General features: G+C 35.1%; 1 protein-coding gene and 1 long non-coding RNA gene across 5 annotated transcripts in view; one reads left to right on the top strand and one right to left on the bottom strand.

Moving 5' to 3' along the window:
• ZCWPW2 (zinc finger CW-type and PWWP domain containing 2) overlaps positions 1-20,932 on the bottom strand; it is a 153,945-nt gene that overhangs the window by 115,168 nt on the left and 17,845 nt on the right. For 2 of the 4 annotated variants that reach the window (XM_074405769.1, XM_074405768.1), the window contains exon 2: positions 1,229-1,572. In XM_074405769.1, coding sequence (XP_074261870.1) covers positions 1,229-1,572 — 344 coding nt within the window. Of the gene's footprint in view, positions 1-1,228; positions 1,573-2,987; positions 5,938-6,489; positions 20,331-20,932 lie in introns of those variants that run through there. The other 2 variants (XM_074405771.1, XM_074405770.1) reach the window with 2 other exon arrangements.
• The window catches only part of LOC141585633 (uncharacterized), a 95,590-nt gene that overhangs the window by 72,099 nt on the left and 2,559 nt on the right, over positions 1-20,932 (top strand). The gene's annotated exons all lie outside the window — the stretch shown is intronic.

The following is a 20,932-nucleotide window of genomic DNA, read 5'->3' as shown; positions in this document are numbered from 1 at the left end:
AATTAAGAAAGTAATACAAGTAATGAAAAAAAAAAACATAAATTATAATTAGAACAACTAAAAAAAAAAAAGTGATAACAGAAACGCATAGACATGTAGAAGGGAATAAGAGACATTACGGACTACCAGAGGGTGGAAGGTGGGAGGAGGGAGAGGATCAGGAAAAATAAGTAAGGGGTCCTAGGATTAATACCTAGGTGATGAAATAATCTGCACAACAAACCCCCATGAAACAAGTTTACCCACATAACAAATCTGCACATGAATCCCTGAACCTAAAATAAAAAGTAAAAGAAATAAAACATGATTTGAAAAGAGAAGAAACATAACTAATGAAATTTTTTTTGTAATGTTAACAAAAAAGACTAAACTAGAAGAAACACAAAAGCCACTGATAACACCTTTCAGAAAAACAAAAAAGAAAAAAAAATTAAATTTGAAAAATTGAAAAGATTAAAAACAGTTTAAGAAAAAGTAATACAAAAGATAGACAAAGAAGATCCACCATAAGTTATATCAAAATCCTAAAGTAAGAAAATCAAAGCAATGCAGCAGAACAAACATTATAGGTTATAATAAACCTTAGATAAAAATAACACTTGAAGTTATATACTGGAAGTGCACACTGCCTACTTGGGAAAACCAACCCAGGATGAAAAATATTGAAATATAAATCTACATAAATCTAAAGAAAAAAATTTTTAGGTATCTAGGCAACAATTATAGAATACATTCTTTGCAAATGGTCATGAAACATTCATAAGCTATGCCACAAGAAGGTATGGTGGACCATGCAATATGATTCACTGGAACTGATTACAACAGATTTAAAGGAGAACTCAATCAGATGCATTAAAATACCCCAATATTCAGTAAAGACACACTTCTAAATAACCCATTTCAAAAAGAAATCACAAAGAAAATCAGTAAATATTTCAAAATAATAAAATATATCGAAATTTGTATAATGAAGCTACAGCACTACTTAGAGAAAAATCTATTGCTTTAATTGCCTGTATTGGGAAGAAAATAAGATTTGGATTCAGTTACCTAACTTGCCAATTTAAAAAGCTTGAAACAAAACCCAAAGAAGTATGGAAAAGAACAATGATAAGAAATTAAGAAACAAGTAGACAAAAGAAAAATGTTGACTCTTTGAAAAGATTTTTAATATCCATAAACCTAGCAAGGCTACACCTCAAAAGTAATAAAACAGCACAAACCTTACCTTGGCCAATTCTGTAATTTTACCAAAACCAGGCTTCCAAGAGGGAGCTGTGAATAGACAATCTTAAGTCCACTCTGATGAAGTTGAGACTCTTCAGGGAAGTCTTCTTCAGAAATTAAGCAGTTACTATATCTTGAATCGGTGTTCATGAAGCAGTACCAAGGTTCATTATGATCAACTTTGGCTGCATCCTCATTTGACAACAATCTCCATTTCAAACAATTTTCATTCTCACATTGAACCCACATTTTGTTTACATACATGTTTTCCACTGAGGAATCCATTGCACAGTTACAATATTCAATCTTCCCATCCAAATTTTCTTTATCCATAAAGCATTTAATCTGGAAAATAAGAAAAAAAAATAACAGAATGAGGATTCAGACCAAAATCAGAGAAATTCCTCTTTGATATCTTCTGTGCCCATCCTCTCGCTATCCTTCAAAGACTACGTATGTTGAACACGTTGTTTCCACCTATCTAGAAACAAAGGAACAAAATGGAAACAACAATCACTCTGATCCTCAAATGCCCCAAAATTAAAAATAAGAAAAATATGATGGAGCCAAAGAGAAGTAAAGGTTGACTATAATTTCTATTGACCAACTATATAGCACACATCTGGTATCTATCAAGTATATTTTGCCATGATAACAGCTAAGCCTTACTGAATGCTGACTATTCACCATATTCTAAGTGCTTTATGCACATGACTCATATAGTCTTTCCAACAACCTTATATGCCCATTTTTACAGACAAAACTGGAGCTAAGAAAAGTAAAGCAATTTGTTTAAGGTCCTGGAGCTGGTACACAGTACAGCTGGAATTTAAATGCAGGCAGTTTGGTTCTAAGTTTGTGATCTTATCCATTAGTTTGTACTGCTTCTTGGGTATATATACAGCATGACTAAATAATTCTTTTCTTATCTGTCACAGGAAATCAAATGCAGCAAAACATTTCAACATATAAAAATTTAACATTTTCTAAGTTAAAGAAATAAATCTCTTAAATAGTTTTACCTTTTATTCATTATTAATTCAATTTCTCAGGGCTTTCTCATTAGAAAAATGTTAAACATATAAAATGTTAGAATTGTATAACAAAGCCCCCAAATTCTAGCTTCAGTAACAATGTATGTAATAAGAAATACTATAGAGTACAAGTAAAACTAATTATTAGCAAATTATTTTGCAATACAAAGCTTATTTCTTAAAAATGAAAAGACTGATGTACCATATACATGAATTAGTAAAACACTACTAACCAAGTATAAGCACCATTTAAAGAACCCTTTCATTCATAAGTTAATCATATATTTAGAAGCTCACTTACTTATATTGGTCATATACCTTACCAGGGCCATTACAAATTGCTTTAGAAATTTGTCAATATATTTCAAAAGCCATAGTTCAAAAATTTTGATGTATTAATCCCACTCATGCAAATATAATAAAATAAATTTAAAAGAGACCAACCAACATGTACAAAGACAAAAATATTCAGTGTAACACTGTTCATGATAATGAAAAAGTGAAAAAGTCTAAATGCAGAATCAAATCTATCAGAAGATATCAACTTTCACTAATGTTATTTGTATTAATGTGGTTAATTCTTTAGTTGATGAGAAAATGCATAAGGAGCAAAACTGCAATGTGCATTGCAACTGAAGTGAATAAATTTTTTCTCTACTCTCTGGGTCACCAATCAGTAAAGCAGAAGTGATTGAGTTCAGTCTTTGAAACCAGATTGTTACTCACAGAGTCCCTGTGCTTTGCTAGACTTTCCATTCACATCAAGTGTGTGTGTTTAACAGCTTTTTTTGCTTGTTTAGTTCCAATCTTCATATATTGCCTTACTCTGTGGGATAAGACAGGTAAAATATTCACTAGAAGCCATGATAGTAGATTTCTTTTTCTAATTTTAAAGAGAATGCTTCCAATGTTTGACTGTTATGTTGGGAGTATGGTTTTTGTAGAGACCATTAAAAAGTTACAGAAAGTTGTTTTCCTTCTATTACCAGCCTACCAAAAGGATTTGTTTGTTGTTATTAATCATAATGTGGCATTTAATTTAATCAAATTCTTTTCTGCATATACTGAGATAAATATATGATTTTTCTTTTAAAATCATTAATTGAGTACATTGTATTCATGGATTTTTGAATAATAGCCTATACTTGCATTCTGGGTAATCTCTACCTGGTTATACCTCATAAGTTTTTAATATACATTGCCATATTTAGTTCATTAATATTTAAGATTTTTCACATATATATATAAATAACATTTGTCTATTATTTTATTTCTCCTTTTGTCTTTGTCTGGTTTTGATATCAAGATTGTAAGTCTCATCAAATGAAGTGAAAAATGTTCCCCCATTTTTGGAAAGTTTGCCTAAGGGAGGAATTTTCTAATTTCAACAAAAATTTTATGAATTTTAGTATATCTACTATATTTCTCACTATATTTCTCTTTCACTTTGAAGTTTATGCCCTCTCATTTTTTCTTCATTTCTCTCATCAGAACTTATTAAAACAACCAGAATTTGAGTCTCCTTATTTTTCTGAATTCTATTTAATGAATAGCTGCACTTTTCTTAATTCTTTTTCTTTCTTTCTTTGGACATTCATTGTTGCTCTTATTTTTCCCTTCTTGAGCTGATATTTAGTTAATTCATTTTCAGTCTTTCCTAATATGAACATTCAAGGTTATTCATTCCTCTGTCAGCATTGCTTTGTTATTTAGTTTTAAATATACAATTTCAATTCATCTTTGACCCATGAGTTACTTAATTTTAAAAATTCAGCCAGGCGTGGTGGCTCACGCCTGTAATCCCAGCACTTTGGGAGACTGAGGTGGGCGGATCATAAGGTCAAGAGATGGAGACCATCCTGGCCAACATGGTGAAACCCCGTCTCTACTAAAAATACAAAAATTAGCTGAGCATGGTGGTGTGCGCCTGTAGTCCCAGCTACTGGGGAGGCTGAGGCAGGAGAATTGCTTGAATCTGGGAGGCGGAGGTGCACTCCAGCCTGGCACCTGGCTACAGAACAAGACTCTCTCAAAAAAAAAAAAAAAAATCAGAAGGCAAGAGTATTTAAGAGTTATCTTTTTGTTATTGATTTTTAATGCAACTGTATTTTGTTTAGAGAATATAATCTGTGTGATATTGATTTTTTGGCATTTGTTTTGTGGTCCTACTTAATACTTGTGAATGTTATATGTGTGCAAAAAAAGGATGTGTATTATTCAATTGTTGGGTGCAAAGTGTACATTTAATCATTATACCAAGCTTGTGTCAACCATTATAAATAAAATTTTATGATTGTGGGGTTAGTTTTCGCTATCCATACTAAATGGTTGATATATTAATTACTAAAAGGGCTATGTTAAAATCTCCCATGGTAATTGTGGATTTGTCAATTTATCCATGCAAATTTATCAAGTTTCTTTGCTTTTTAAATATATGTGTTCATACTTGTTACATCTTGCTTGTGAATTCTTTCTCATTTTATGTAATGATGCAATTTATCCCTAATATTCTTTGCCTATTAAAATCTACTTGGTCCACTATTAACACAGCAATTAAGATAGTAGTTATGTTTTTGACTGGCCTGGTCCTGGTTATAACTTTTACCATCCCTTTACTTTTAGCCTTTCCAATACTAAGGGGTTTTTTTCTTTCCTCTGTAAACAGTATATAGTTGGGATTTGCATTTTTATCTAATCTAAGATGTGATCTGACAACCAGTGGTTTTAGTTTATTTACTTTATTTTGACATTGATATACTTGCATTTTTGTACACATTATACTATTTCTTTACTTTTCTATTGAAAAAAATTAATTTTATTCTTCTCTATACTGATTTTGACAAATTTATGTTATTTTTATTACTTTAATAGTTACCCTTAACACTATTTTGTTTTTTTCTCCAACAGAGTCTTGCTCCATAGCCCAGGCTGGAGTGCAGTGATGCGATCTCAGCTCACGGCAACCTCTGCTTCCCAGGTCCTGGTTCAAGTAATTCTCCTGCCTCCGCCTCCTGAGTAGCTGGGATTACAGGTATGCACCACCACGCCCGCTAGTTTTTGTATTTTTAATAGAGATTGGGCTTCACCAGGACGGCCAGGCTGGTCTTGGAACTCCTGACCTCATGATCCGCCCGCTTCAGATTCCCAAAGCACTGGGATGACAGGCATGAGCAACCCCACCCGGCCAATACTACTCTCAATACGTGATTTAACAAGGTATAAATTAATCAATATCTCTACCTTCTTCAAAAATAACAGAATGCTTTAATTCAGATGACCTTTGTGTCTTTATCTCATTTCTTTCCAGCATCAGAGTACTATTTTGCATTTATACCTCAAAATTAGTTATGATTATCACGTGTTTCTTACAATTCTCATTTAGATTTTCCATATGTTTTCCAGTTTCTTTACCGTCATTACTTACTACACCTAAGAGTATTCATTGAATAAGGTTGGTGAGAAAAAAGGAGTAAATAGCAGCTGGGTGTCTTTGCTCACGCCTGTAATCCCAACACTTTGAGGGGCCGAGGCTGGTGAATAGTTTGAGGCCAGGAGTTTGAGACCAGCTTAGCCAACATAGTGAAACCCTGTCTCTACTAAAAATACAAAAATTAGCCGGGTGTGGTGGCAGGTGCCTGTAATCCCAGCTACTCATGAGGTTGAGACAGAAGAATCACTTGAACCACGGGGAGGCTGAGGTTGCTGTGAGCCAACATCGTTCCACTGTACTCTAGCCTGGGTGACAGAGTGAGACTCTGTCTTTAAAAAAAAAAAAAAAAAAAAAAAAAAAAAAAAAAAAAAAAGAAGAAGAAGGAGGAGAAAAAAAGAAAAAAAATTAGGTCACCTGGTATTTTCTGTGTTTGTGAATGATTAAGTTGGAACACTCTACTTTTTGTCTAAGTAGTTAACCAATGATATAAATAATATTTATTTATTTATCATTTAGTAATTGATCCAAAATGGTTCTTTATTCTAATTCATATATGTGCACATGAATCTATTTCTGGGCTCTTCATTCCTTTGTTTTAGATGTCTTTCCCTGTACCAAAAGAGATCCAGAAAATTCTAAGTCTAAAGCAGGTATTGAGACTCTACGTAGACAACGGAGCGGAGGGATAATATTTGGGGTACAGTTTTAGAAAAAATGAGATTACCAGTAACCAGTTCTTTCAAGGACATTCTATTTATTTTTATTTCATAAGAAAAAATAGACTTTCTTAATACTAACATCAAATTGACACTGGAATCTTCACTAAGACCACATGTAAGCTGGTCATATGTGAGGTCTCCTGTTGAAAAGGTGGGAGATGACATAACTTAAGAGGGTTTCACAAATGTGTCTTTCAGTTATTCATTTACAATCACTATAATACAATGTATTGAAGTTAGATTTAACTAAACAAATTTATAGAATATATTTCATTAAAAGTTTATAGAATATATTATCTAGATAAAACTATCCCTCACAAAACAGTCACTTAAAAAATATCTACAAAGAAACAGACTAGGCAATATTAATAATGCAAATAAATGAAGTATTAGAGAGAAGATGGAAAGAATAAAGTAATTACTGTCACTCTATCACCTAGGATTTTGTCCAACTTGCAACCAATGGATTACTATAAAGGAAAAACCACTCTAAGTTTGTGGCACCACATCAATGGAAAGCTTATGGAAATTCATTATAAAAGTCTATTATAAAATGTTAAGGGGATTAAAAGATTACTTTTAAATGGTAGATAAGGTTTTCAGATTTTCTTAGGAAGTTGGGTCTTATAGTGGATAATACTGAGAAGATAAATTAACACTAAGAAAATGTCATTATTACTTAAATAGTGATACTCATTTTCAATTGCATCTAACTTAAACCTCTTGGTATTTTAGATTTGATATGTTTTATCCAGGCTAATAGAATTTAGAATACAGATCATAAAATACTTATTCTTTTCAAACCATATTCTTACTGTTTCCATAACATTTTCTCCAACACTTTTCTGGTTTTCAAAATTCCTGCCACATACAGATGATGCAAATGACAAGGAGGAAGTGAATGTGATCACAAGAATGCTAGAGTCTTTGAAGGGATCCCTATATAATCATACCTAAGTAGACTACAGTTAGTTTACAAAACACTAACAAATGCAAAGCTAAGCTGAGTACAGTATTTGCTTTATTCAATTTTTGTTTTTATTTTATTTCATAACTTAGTTATATTAAACTAGAAAATGCAGAAAACCAAAATATTAAATTTTAGAAAACAAAAAACACAGAATGGCTATTTAAAATTATAAAGTCTTAAGTTCAAGGAAATAGATATGAATAGTTATGGACACTCAATTATCTTTTTTGTTTGTTTTGAGATGGACACTCGGTCTGTCACCAGGCTGGAGTGCAGTGGCATGATCTCTGTTCACTGCAACCTCTGCCTCCCAGGTTCAAGCGATTCTCCTGTCTCAGCCTCCTGAGTAGCTGGGACCTCCGCCTCCTGGGTTCAAGTGATTCTCCTGCCTCAAGTCTCCCGAGTAGTGGGGACTACAGGTCCATACCAACACGCCCAGCTATTTTTTGTATATTTAGTAGAGATGGGGTTTCACTGTCTTGGCCAGGATGATCCACCCTTGTGATCTGCCCACCTCAGCCTCCCAAAGTGCTGAGATTACAGGCGTTAGTCACCACGCCCAGGTGACACTCAATTTTCAGTTAGACAACTCTACCACTTTTTACTAGGCAAATTAACCACTCAAAATCTCTGATCCCATACCTGAGGATAATAAGAGTACTACTTACTACCCTATATTGAACTCCTAGTATATTATTTTGCACACTATACTCAATATTTTTTGAATAAATGGATGACTTTAAGCATTAATTCAAATATTGAGTTCCTATTAAATGTTAGACACTGATATATTAAATGTTAGACACTGTGAACAAAAGATGAACAAGAAACAATTCCTGTTCTTGACTTCATCAACAGAAAAGCATAGATACCAAGTTCCATAAAATAGTTGGCAAATGTATTACAGTGTGATAAATGTTAGATGTACAAATACCTAGGAGAACACAAATGAGAAAATTTTCTTAAAATAGGAGGGCTCCATGAAGGATGCATGGAGCAGCTAGTATTTTAGCTGAACCTGAAAAGATAAGTAGTTCTCTTTGGCAAGGTGAAGGAGGAAAGAAGCACATAAGAGGAAATACCAGGTGCAATGGCTCAAGTCTGTAATCTCCATGTTTTGGAAGGTCAAGGCAAGAGGATCTTGTGCCCAGGAGTTTGAGACCAGCCTGGGCAACATAGTGAGACTCGATCTCTACCAGAAATAAATAAACTAGTTGGGTGTGGTGGGGCACACCTGTATTCCCATTATTCAGAAAGCTGAGGCAGGAGGATTGCTTCAGCTCAGGAGTTGGAAGCTGCAGTGATCTAGGATCACACCACTGCAATGTAGCCTGGCGGACAGACCGAGACCTCATCTGTCAAAAAAAAAAAAAAAAAAAGAAAGAAAGAAAGAAAATTCTCTGAAAACATGCATGAACAAATAAAGATGCAAAGCATGTACAAAAATATCGAGCTGAGCTGTTAGAACACTTTTTAAGGAAAGCAAAGGTCATAGAAAGGGTGAAAAAACTCAGGAGAGTCTTATTTACTGTATTAGGTTAATAGACATTATTATCCTGGAAGCAAAGAGGAGTCCTTGTCTGTTTAAAATTAAAAGTATCACAAAAAATTAGGTATTTCATAATTGTCAAGGCACATATTTTTATGTTCAAATACTTCAGCAATCACATTGTATCTTCCAATCAATATCCTCTCAAAGTCATGATGTAGTTGTCATTTCCTACACATGAATGGACTTGATAAGTTAAAGTATAAGCTCATCAAAAAGTGCACAATGATTTTCTCATGCTATGACTAGACAACAGTGACCATGAAAGTGTTTCAAGAACATTGATGACTTCTGAATTATTTTCAGGGTCAATCTCCCATTTTATTCTATTTTCTTGGACAATAGATCTTGGCTTTTTTTGAGGTGGCTAATTTATCAGATGATCATTAGGCCACACCCTTCATGTTCTCTTCTGAACATGCTTTCTCATTCTTTACTATATTTGGAGGCTGAGAAGTTTCCAAATTTTTAAGCAGTCCATATGTTTTGATTAACAATTCCATCTTTAAATCATTTCTCTCCTCTTATACTTTACTATTAGTAGTCAAGAGGAGCCAAGCTACAGCTTCAGCACTTTGCTCGGATATTTCCCTCAGCCAAATATTCAATTTAATCACCCATAGTTCTACCTTCCACAAAACACTAGAACTTGAACAAAAGTGAGCCGAGTTCTTTACCACATTGTAACAAAGAAGGCCTTTCCTCTATTGCTTTATGATATGTCCCTCATTTCCATTGGAGAATGGCCTCCCATCAAAATGGCCTTTACTGTCTATATTTCTACCAACATTCTCCTCAGGATTACTTAGGTATTGTTTAAGAAGACTGAGACATTCTGTACTGCGCTCTTCTTTTCTTTTTGGGCCCTCACCAGAATTACCCTTAACAGTCCATTTACAGCAATGTATGCTTTTTCTGGCATGCCCCTCAAAACTCTGCAAGCCTCTCCCCTAAAGCCACTACCACATTTTTACGAATTTATTACAGCAGCACCTCCAATTCTCTGTAGCAATTTCCTGCCTTAGCATGTTCAAGTTGCAAGTCCCTACCACCTAATGCCACCTCCCAAAGGCTCTACATCCTATTATCTGGGTGGTTAGGATTTCAAATATGAATTTTGGGGGACACAGATATTCAGAGCACAGCAATATTATGTGGAAATATAGACATCAAAGGTAGAATTGAAAAGTGATTTAGGAAAAGTATTCATATGAATAAGCTTTAGGAATTTCATAAACAAATTTGTTACTTATATTTTCTTTTTTTCTGTGAGATGTGATAAGAATGTATGTCTAAATGAATTCAAAATAAATGTTTTAATTTCTGTAGGTTATTGGGGAACAAATGGTGTTGGTTACATAAGTTCTTTAGTGGTGATCTGTGATATTTTGGTGCACCCATCATTCAACCAGTATACACTGCACCCTATTTGTAGTCGTTTATCCCTCATCCCCCTTCCATCACTTCCCTCTAAGTCACCAAAGTTCATGCGTCATTCTTTGCCTCTTCATAGCTTAGCTCCCACTTACGAGTGAGAACATACGATGTTTGGTTTTCCATTCCTCAGTTATATCACTTAGAATAATAGTCTCCAATCACATCCAGGTCATCGTGAATGCCATTAATTCATTCTTTTTAATGGCTAAGTAATATTTCATCATATATATATATATATATATATATGCACACACACACACACACACAATGGTTTCTTTATTCACTGGTTGATCGATAGGCATTTGGGTTGGTTCCATGTTTTTGCAATAGCAAACTGTGCTGCCACAAACATGCATGTGCAGGTATATTTTTCATATAATGACTTCTTTTCCTCTGGGTAGAAAGCCAGTAAAATGGTAGTTCTACTTTTAGTTCTTTAAGCAATCTCCATACTGTTTTCCACAGTGGTTTTATTAGTTTACTTTCCTAGCAGCAGTGTAGAAATGTTCCTGTTCACCATATCCATGCCAACATCTAGCTGCTTTTTTATTTTTTTATTAAGGCCATTCTTGTAGAAGTAAGGCGGTATTGCACTATGGTTTTAATTTGTATTTCCCTGATCCTTCATGATACTGAGCATTTTTTTCATATATGTTTCTTCGTCATTTGTGTATCTTCTTTGAAGAACTGTCTATTCATAGCCTTAGGCCACTTTTTGAAGGTTTTTTTTTTTTTTTCTTGTTAATTTATTTGAGTTCATTGTAGATTCTGGATACTAGTCCTTTGTCAGATGTATAGATTGTGAAGATTTTTTTTCTACCTTCTGGGTTATTTTGCTGATTGTTCCTTTGCCATGAAAAAGCTCTTTAATTAAGTTCCAGCTATTTTTCTTTGTTTTTATTGCATTTGCTTTTAGGTTCTTGGTCATGAAGTCCTTGTCTAAGGCAATGTCTAGAAAGGGTTTCCAATATTATCTTCTAGAGTTTTTATAGTTTTAGGTTTTAGATTAAGTCCTTAATCCATCTTGAGTTGATTTTTGTATAAGATGAGAGATGAGAATCAAATTTCATTCTCCTACATGTGGCTAGCTAATTATCCCAACACCTTTTATTGAAAAGGGTATTCTTTCCTCACTTAATGTTTTTGTTTGCTTAGTCAAAGATCCATTGACTTACATAAGTATTTGGGTTTATTTCTGGGTTCTCTAGTCTGTTGTTGGTCTATGTGTCTATTTTAGGACTTATTTTTGTTGGTAATTTTTAAATAACCATTTCAATGTTGCTGCTAGTTACTGATCTGCTCAGGGTATCTAATTCTTCCTGATTTAAGCTAAGAGGGGTCTATCTTTCCAGGAATTTATCCATCTTTTCTAGGTTTTCTAGTTTATGTGTTTATAGTAGTCTTGAATGATGTTTTATATTTCTGTGGTGTCAGTTGTAATATCTCCTATTTCATTTCTGATTGAGCTTATTTGGATTTTCTCTCTTCTTTTCTTGGTTAAACTTGCTAATAGTCTATAAGTTTCATTTATCTTTTCAAAGAACTAGCTTTTTGTTTCATTTATCTCAGGCGTCCCCAAACTTTTTACACAGGGGGCCAGTTCACTGTCCCTCAAACCGTTGGAGGGCCGCCACATACTGTGCTCCTCTCACTGACCACCAATGAAAGGGGTGCCCCTTCCTGAAGTGCGGTGGGGGGCCAGATAAATGGCCTCAGGGGGCCGCATGCAGCCCTCGAGGCCGTAGTTTGGGGACGCCTGATTTATCTTTTGTATTTTTTGTTTCAATTTCATTTAGTTCTATTCTCATTCTGATTGTTTCCTTTCTTCTGCTGGGTTTGGTTTTTTTGTTTGTTTCTCTAGTTCCTTGAGGTGTTACCTTAGATTATCTGTTAGTGCTCTTGCACTTTTTGAGGTAGGCATTTAGAGCAATAAATTTTCCTCTTAGCACCACTTTTGCTATCAGATGTTTTGATAGGTTTTATCAGTACCTACTGTCAGTCAGGTCAAAGAATTTTTAAATTTCCATCTTGATTTCATTTTTGACCCAAGGATCATTTAAGGAGCAGGTTATTTAATTTTTATGTATTTGCATGTTTTCGAAGGTTCCTTTTGGAGCTGATTTTCAATTTTACTCTACTGTAGTCTGAAAAAGTACCTAAGATAACTTCAGTTTTCTTAAATTTATTGACTTTTGTTTTGTGGCCTATAATATGGTCTATCTTGGAGAACATTCCATGTACTGATGAATAGAGTGTATATTCTGCAGTTGTTGGATGAGATGTTCTGCATATATTTGTTGAGTCCATTTGTTCCAGTGTATAGTTTAAATCCATTATTTCTTTGCTGACTTTCTGTCTAGTGCTATCAGTGGAGTATTAAAGTCTCCCACTATTATTGTGTTGCTGTCTATCTCCTATCTTAGGTGTATTAGTAATTGCTTTATAAGTTTGGAAGCTCCAGTATTAAAACATATATATTTAGGATTGTGATATTTTCCTGTTGAACAAGGTCTTTTATCATCATGTTATATCTTTGTCTTTTTTAACTGCTGTTCCTTTAAAGTTTTTGTTTTGTCTGGTATCAGAATAGCTACTCCTGCTCACTTGTGGTGTCCCTTTGCATGAAATGTTTGTTTTTTCCACCCCTTTACCTTACATTTATTTGAGTCTTTATGTGTTAGGTGAGTCTCTTGAAGGCAGCAGACAGTCGGCTGGTGAATTCTTATCCATTCTGCAATTCTTAATCTCTTAAGTGGAGCACTTAGATCATTTACATCCCATGTTAGTATTGAGATGTGAGGCACCATTCCATTCATCATGCGATTTGTTGCCTGTATACCTTGTTTTTTGTTGTTGCTGTTTTGTAAATTCTATTTTTGTTTTATAGACCCTGTGAGATTTATGCTTCAAAGAGGTTCTGTTTTGCTGTGTTTCCAGGATTTATTGTGTTTCTAGGATTTATTTCAAGATTTAGAACTTCTTTTAGCAGTTCTTGTAGTGGTGGCTTGGTAATGGCAAATTCTCTCAGCATTTGTTTGCCTGAAAAAGACTGTACCTTACCTCATGTATGAAGCCTAGTTTCACTAGAAACAAAATTCTTGGCTGATAATTGTTTTATTTGAGGAGGCTGAAGATAGGGCCCCAATCTTTTCTAGCTTATAGGGCTTCTGCTGATAAATCTGCTGTTAATCTGATAGGTTTCCTTTACAGGTTACCTGGTGCTTTTGTCTCAAAGCTCTTAAGATTCTTTCCTTCATCTTAACCTTAGGAAACTTGATGATAATAGGCCTAAGTGATGATTTTTTGTGATGAATTTCCCAGGTAGTCTTTGTGCTTCTTGTATTTGGATGCCTAGATCTCTAACAAGGCTGGAGAAGTTTTCCTTGATTATTTTCCCAAATATATTTTCCAAATTTTTAGATTTCTCTTATTCCTCAGGAACACCAAGTATTCTTAGATTTGGTCATTTAACATAATCCCAGGCTTCTTGGAGGCTTTGTTCATATTTTCCTATTTATTTTTATTTTTTATCTTTGTTGGACTAGGTTAATTCAGACCCTGTCTTCAAACTCTGGATTTTTTTCCTCTACTTGTTCCATTCTTTTGCTGAGACTTTCCATATCCTTTTGCATTTCTGTAAGTGTGTGCATTGTTTCCTGAAATGTTATTGTTTTTTGTTTAAGCTATCTATTTCATTGAATGTGTCTCCCTTCACTTATTGTATTTGTTTTTTATCTATCATGTTTTTACATTGAGCTTTGCATTTCTCTAGTGCCTCCCTGATTAGCTTAATAACTAATCTCCTGAATTCTTTTCCAGGTAAATGAGGGATGTCTTCTTGGTTTGGGTCCATTGCTAGTAAGCTAGTGCGATTTTGGGGGAGTGTTAAAGAATCTTGTCTTGTCATATTACCAGAGTTGATTTTCTGGTTCTTTCTTACTTGCATAGGCTCTGTCAGAGGGAAGGTCTAGGGTTAAATGCTGTTGTTCAGATTCTTTTGTCCTATGGGGTAGTACCTTGATGTAATACTCTCCCCCTTTACCTATGGATGTGTCTTTCTAAGACCTGAGATGTAGTTATTATCTCTCTGCTGGATCTAGTCACCCAGCAAGTCTACCAGACTCTGGGCTGGTACTTGGGGTTGTCTACACAGAGTCCTGTGATGTGAACCATCTCTGGGTTTCTCAGCCATGGACACCAGCACCTGTTTTGAAGGAAGTGGCAGGGGGATGAAATGGACTCTGTAAAGTTCCTTAGCTTTTGTGGTTTAATGCACTACTTTTGTGCTGGTTGGCCTTCTGCCAGGAGGTGATGCTTTCCAGAAAGCATCAGCTGTGGCAGTATGAAAAGGAACAGGTGATAGACAGGGCACTAGAACTCCCAAGAGTATGTGCCATTTGTCTTCAGTTAGCAGGGTGGGTAGGGAAGGACCACTGGGTGGGGGCAGAGCTAGGGATGTCTGAGCTCAGACTCTCCTTGGGTGGGTCTTGCTGCAGCTGCTGTGGAGGATGAGGATGAGGTTCCAAGGTCAATGGAGTTATGCTCCTAGGGGGATTATGGCTGTCTCTACTGTGTCATGTAGGTTGTCAGGGAAGTGGGGTAAAGTCAGAGTCACAGGCCTCATCCAGCTCCCAAGCAATCTAAAGGTTTGGTCTCACTCCCACCATGCCTCCACCAACAGCACCAAGTCTGTTTCCAGGCAGTGGGCAAGCAGAGCCGAGAACTTACCCCAGGCTACCTGCCTCCCAGCTTCAAAAGGCAAATATGGCTTTCCTTGCTCCCCTGCCTGCAGAATCTGCACACCAGATTCATGCCCTCCTCCAAGACCTGGCCAGGAGGCTTCTCAATCAGTTCAAATTATTACAAAGTTCAGCTGGAGATTTCCTTGTTCCTGTGGTCTTTTCTCAGTGCCTCTGGCCACCCTCCCAAAGGACCCCTTGAGGCCAGAGAGATACGGCTTGCTAGGGGACCCAGCAAGCTCACAGGGCTTTTCCTGCTGCTTCCTCTACCCTGTATTTCACTCGGCTCTCTAAAATGATTCATCTCCGGGTAAAGTCATCATCTTCTCCTGTAATCTACATCTTCAGTTTCCCCAGTGAGGGGTGTGTATTCAGGGGCATACAATTTCCCTTTCCCAGTTCCACAGTTTGGACACTCACATTATTTGGGGTGTTTCCTGAGTCCCGCAGGAGCAATCTGCTTCCTTCAGAGGGTCTGTGGGTCCTCTCCAGTTTTCTTACTTATTCCTGCCATTGTTCTGGAGCAAAAATTCATGATGGGAGCCTCCACACACTGTTCTGTCTATCTGAGTCAAGGCTGCAGTCTAGTCCCGCCCCCACATCCACCATCCAAAATAACTTTCTAAATAACTATAAAGTAAAAATTCTGGGAATTAGAAAATTTTGTGTCCCATCCCCAAGATGATTATATTTGAGTATTGGGCCTTTGGGAGGCAATTAGGTCATTAGAAGACAGCCCTCATGACGGAATTAATGTCCTTACAAAAAGAAATAGCATAGAATGCTCATTTACCTCTCTTCTTCACCATGTGAGGATACTGTAAGAAGATAACAACTGAAAACTAGGAAGCAGTAACCCATTAGATATGGGACCCGCTGTCACCTTGATCTTGGACTTTTTAACCTCCAAAACTCTGAGAAACATGTTTGTTGTTGAAGCCACCCAGTCTATGGTAATTTGTTATAGCAGCCAGACTAAGACAATGTATTACATTTAATTTGTGCTTTGGAAGAGATGCAGAGAAAACAGAAGTACAACAATTGGCTAGTAAGAAAGCTATTAAAAGATATATAAAAAACATAATGAGAACTTCATTAGAACAACAGAAATAACATTGTAGAAATAAGCATTACTAGTTAACCTGAATTTATTAAAGAGACCATCAAGGCCTCTAGAGTCCTACTAAACTGTTCTAAGAAACTTAATACAGTACAATTATTATAGATATGTATAGCTTCAAGGGAAATTCACAAGCTAAATAAAATATGAAAAGTCAGTGTGGATTTTACATAAATTCTACAAAGATTTCTGTATTCCATACATGTTATTTTTATTTACTTATTTATCTTACTTATTTTTTAGAGTCTCATTCTGTCACCCAGGCTGGAGGGCAGTGGTGCCGTCTTGGCTCACTGTGACCTCCGCCTCTTGATTTCAAGCATTTCTCCTGCCTCAGCCCCCTGAGTAGCTGAGACTAAAGGTGCCTGCCACCAAGCCCAGCTAATTTTTGTATTTTTAGTAGAGACAGGGTCTTGCCATGTTGGCCAGGATGGTCTTAAACTCCTGACCTCAAATGATCCCCCTGCCTCAGCATCCCAAAGAGCTGGGATTATAAGCATGAGCCACCACACCCAGCCCATACATGCTATTTTTAAATGTTATAGCAGAGTTCAAAAAATTAGAAAATAATATCAATTCTTCTTGAATTAAAATATTACACAGTTCTTGTGTTCATTAAAACAAAGATATTTAAGATGCAGTATAGCCAATATAAATTATGGTAAAGCATCAATTTTTATTACAATGTATATGTATTTGGTGACAGATGTATCCCAAAAATCCCAAAAGGTAAAATTACAACACACTCAAGGAGTTTTGAACAATATCAGCTTTTTTTTTTTTTAACAGAGTCTGGCTTTGTTGCCCAGGCCAGAGTGCAGTGGTGCGATCTTGGCTCACTGCAACCTCTGCTTCCCAGGTTCAAATAATTCTCGTGATTCAGCCTCCCAAGAAGCTATGATTATAGGCATGCATCACTACACCCAGCTAATTTCTGTACTTTTAATAGAGATAGAGTTTCGCCATGTTGGCCAAGCTGGTCAATATTTTGCCACCAAATTGTATGAATCCCTTACAAATTTTGGATATCAATCCCTTATAAGATGTGTGGCTTACAAATAATACTTTCTCCCACTCCATAGGCTTCCTTTTCACTCTATTGATTGTTTCCTTTGCTGGACAGATACACTGTAATTAGAGGTAGTCCCACTTCATTTTTGCTTCTGTTGTCTGTGCTTTTGGTGTCATATCCAAGAAATTATTGCCAAGGCTAATGTTACAAAGCTTTTCCCCGATATTTTCTCTTTGGAGTTACATAGTTTCAATGTCTTATGTTTCAGTCGTTAACGTATTTTGAGATGATTTTGTGTATAGTGTAACATAATGGTCTAATTTCATTCTTTTGCATGTGAATATCCAGTTATCTTAAAACCAATTGTTGAAGAAAATATTCTTGCCCCATTGTGTATTCTTGTTGCCTTTGTCAACGATTCATTGGTTGTATATGCATGGGTTTATTTCTGGTCTCTTCCTCCTGTTCCATTGGTTTATATGTCCATTTTTATGACACTACTATACTGTTTTGCTTACTATAGATTTGTAATATAATTTCAAATCAGGAAATTTGATGCTTTGTTCTTCTTGATCAAGATTGCTTCTGTGACAAATTTGGAGTCTTTCATGGTTCCAGAAAATTTTAGAATTGTACTGTCTATTTCTGTGAAAAATGCCATTGGAATTTTGATAGAAACTGCAATGAATCTGTAGACTGCTCTGGATCATACGAATATTTTGACAATATTACTTCTTCCAATCCACAAATATGAAATATCTTCCTATTTGTTTTCTTCTTCAATTTCTTTTAGTAATGTTTTATGGTTTTCAGTGTACAGATCTCTCATCTCCATGGTTAAGTTTATTCCTAGGTATCTTACCCTTTTTGATGCTATTTTAAGTGGGATTTTCTTCTGAATTACTTTTTTGAGAGCTCTTGTTGGTGCACAAAAATATATCTAATTTTTATGTTGATTTCATATCCTGTATTTTTTCTGAATTTATTAGTTCTAATAGTTTTACGATGGAATCTTTAGGGTTTTCTATACTTAATGTCATGTCATCTGGTAGCAGAGATTATTTTATATCTTCCTTTTTTATTTGGATGCCTTTTACTCCTTTTACTTGCCTAACTGCTCTGGCTAAAAATTCTAGTACGTTGCATACAATTGGTGAGAGTGAAAGTGGTATACTTCTCTTGTTAGAGAAAAATGTTAGTCTTGTCAACCATTGAGTAATATGTTCGCCGTACTACTGTGATATCTGGCTTATGTTGTGTTAAAGTAAATTCCTTCTATATCTATTTTTTAAGAGTTTTTTTAAATCATTAAATGATGTTAAATTTTGTCAAATTCTTTTCTCATCTATTGAGATGATCATATAATGCTTTTTCCTCATTCTGTCAATGTGGTGTATAACACTTATTGATTTGCATATGTTGAACCATCACTGCATCCCAAAGGTAAAACTCATTTGATCATAGTGTATGATCCTTTTAATGTGCTGTTTAATTTGGTTTGCTAGCATTTTGCTGAGGGTGTTTCCATCTATGTCCATTAGGGACACTGATCTGTAATTTTCTTTTCTTGTAGTGTCCTTGTCTGGTTGTGGTATAAGGGTGATGGTAACCTTGTAAAATGAGTTTAGAAGTTTTTCCTCCTTTTTAATTTATTAGAAGGGTTTAAGAAGGATTGGTATTAATTCATCTTTAAATATTTGGTAGTATTCAGCAGTGAAGTTATCAGGTCTTGGCCTTCTGTTTAATGAGAAATGTTGATTACTGATTCAAACTCCTTACTTATTACATATTTTGGATTTGCCAAGCCTCAAAAATCACATGAGCAAACTCCTTGAAATAAATATCTCTCTATACATGTAAGTTTTCTTGATTCTGTTTCTCTATAGAACCCTGAATAATAAAGAGGGTACGTTAAAATGCGATAAAACTCTTTTACTGAAATTTAGCAGCTTCCTTCTTTATTACACACTCCTGTGGGTGTTCCTAAGTTGTTGGTTAGATTCCAAAATTACATTCCAGAGTTCCAAAAAAAGTCACTTCTGATTTTGCCAGTTCAATCACTGTTATAGAGGACAGATTTTTTTTTTTTAGTTTTCTATGCTGCCATTTTTTATGATATCACTACAACTTATCTTGAATAATTCATCTTAAATTATTCAGATAGAGTACACAGATATACACACAAACATAAAGATAAATAAAGCCAATGTAATAAAATGTTAACGCTTGAAAAAACTGGACGTAGAGTAACTGAGAAGTCTTTCTACTATTTTTGCGGCTTTTATGTAACACTGAAATTGTATCAAAATAAAAGGACTTTTAAAATGTAGGTGTCTTGGAGACTGGTTTAAGATAAGAGTAAATACTTGCCAGAGGCTTCGCATCTCACTCCAAGTGCCAGGAAACTACAGAAGAGTAAATCTCCGTATCTTCTAAAAATGTATTTTTTTTAAAAAAAGAAAGTAGTATCCTTGGGTTTCTAGAAATGGGGAGTCCTTCCATGAAAAAAAGAGAAGAAACACATGTGTAGAACATGCACAGAAGAAAACTCCTAAAAAGATAGGAGGTGGTCCAAAGGTTTGCTAAGCCTACAATATTCACTACTTAGATAGTATCTATCTAAGTAGTGAATATTGGAGGGATCTTAGAACTATCTAAGTAGTGAATATTGGAGGGATCCTAGAAAACCAAGAGTGATTGGTTTGAATATTGAAGTAACAGCATATAGGGTAATCTCTCTTTGGCCCAGACAAAGCAACAGAGATGCCTGTTGCCAGGTAAAGCAGAGAGAGCTGATGGTGGGTCAAAAAGGTAAAAGAGGACCTTCAGTAGTCTACCTATATTCAGGAGAAACAGGGAGTCTGTACTACTCAGAAGAAGCTATTGGCTCACCCTATCCAGGAGTCTGTCCCACCAATTCTCTTTCTCCTTTTTGGTGAAAAGCTAAAGTAAGCAGAGAACTCATAAACAGACTAACAATGAATCTAAAATACACAGTTGATCACCCAATCATAAAAATCAAAAAGAAGAGCCAACAATAAAAGGGAAGAAAGAAATCCAACAAAAGAAAACTTGTATCCTATAACACACAGGCTTAATAGACAGTAGAAGATTTTAGAATATCTATAATCATATAACCTTAATTCATAAAAATATAAAAGGCTATTTATTTGTAAAAGAATCAATATAATATGGATATTTTTAATTTGACCATCAAACTTGCTTAAATGGATAGGCTATCAAAATAATAAAAAAATAAATATTAAATTAATAAGCTTCAAACCTTAGCTAAGAATTTTTCATAGGATGCATCCTGAACTTTACAAAATAGTGTATAAGAGAGGTGAATAAACTAAGAAACAAGCAAGGAAAAAACAAACGCTAAGAAGCTATTAGTCTATTGGGCAGCCATAACCAAATATCACAGACTAGGGAACTTAACATAATTTTCTTAGAGTTCTAGGAACCTTCACAAAGGCCAACTGAATCCATAGCTAAAATTGCATTGGGCAGGTTTTCAGTGACATTGTCAGTCACATAATACAAACAAAACAGTCAACTATTTATACCCATGGTAAGCTCTCTAGAAATGTAATCCAAGAAGCATTAACCTTTGCTTTGTGTCATACTTAAGACTTGCATGTTTTATTTTTCAGATACATAATATTTTAATAGAAATATTAGTTACTATGTGG

The sequence above is a fragment of the Saimiri boliviensis genome, chromosome 9 (assembly GCF_048565385.1).
Source record: "Saimiri boliviensis isolate mSaiBol1 chromosome 9, mSaiBol1.pri, whole genome shotgun sequence".
In the NCBI taxonomy this organism is placed as follows: Eukaryota; Metazoa; Chordata; class Mammalia; order Primates; family Cebidae; genus Saimiri; species Saimiri boliviensis.
The sequence above is the reverse complement of the archived record's forward strand: the minus strand, read 5'-3'. Positions and strand labels throughout refer to the sequence as shown.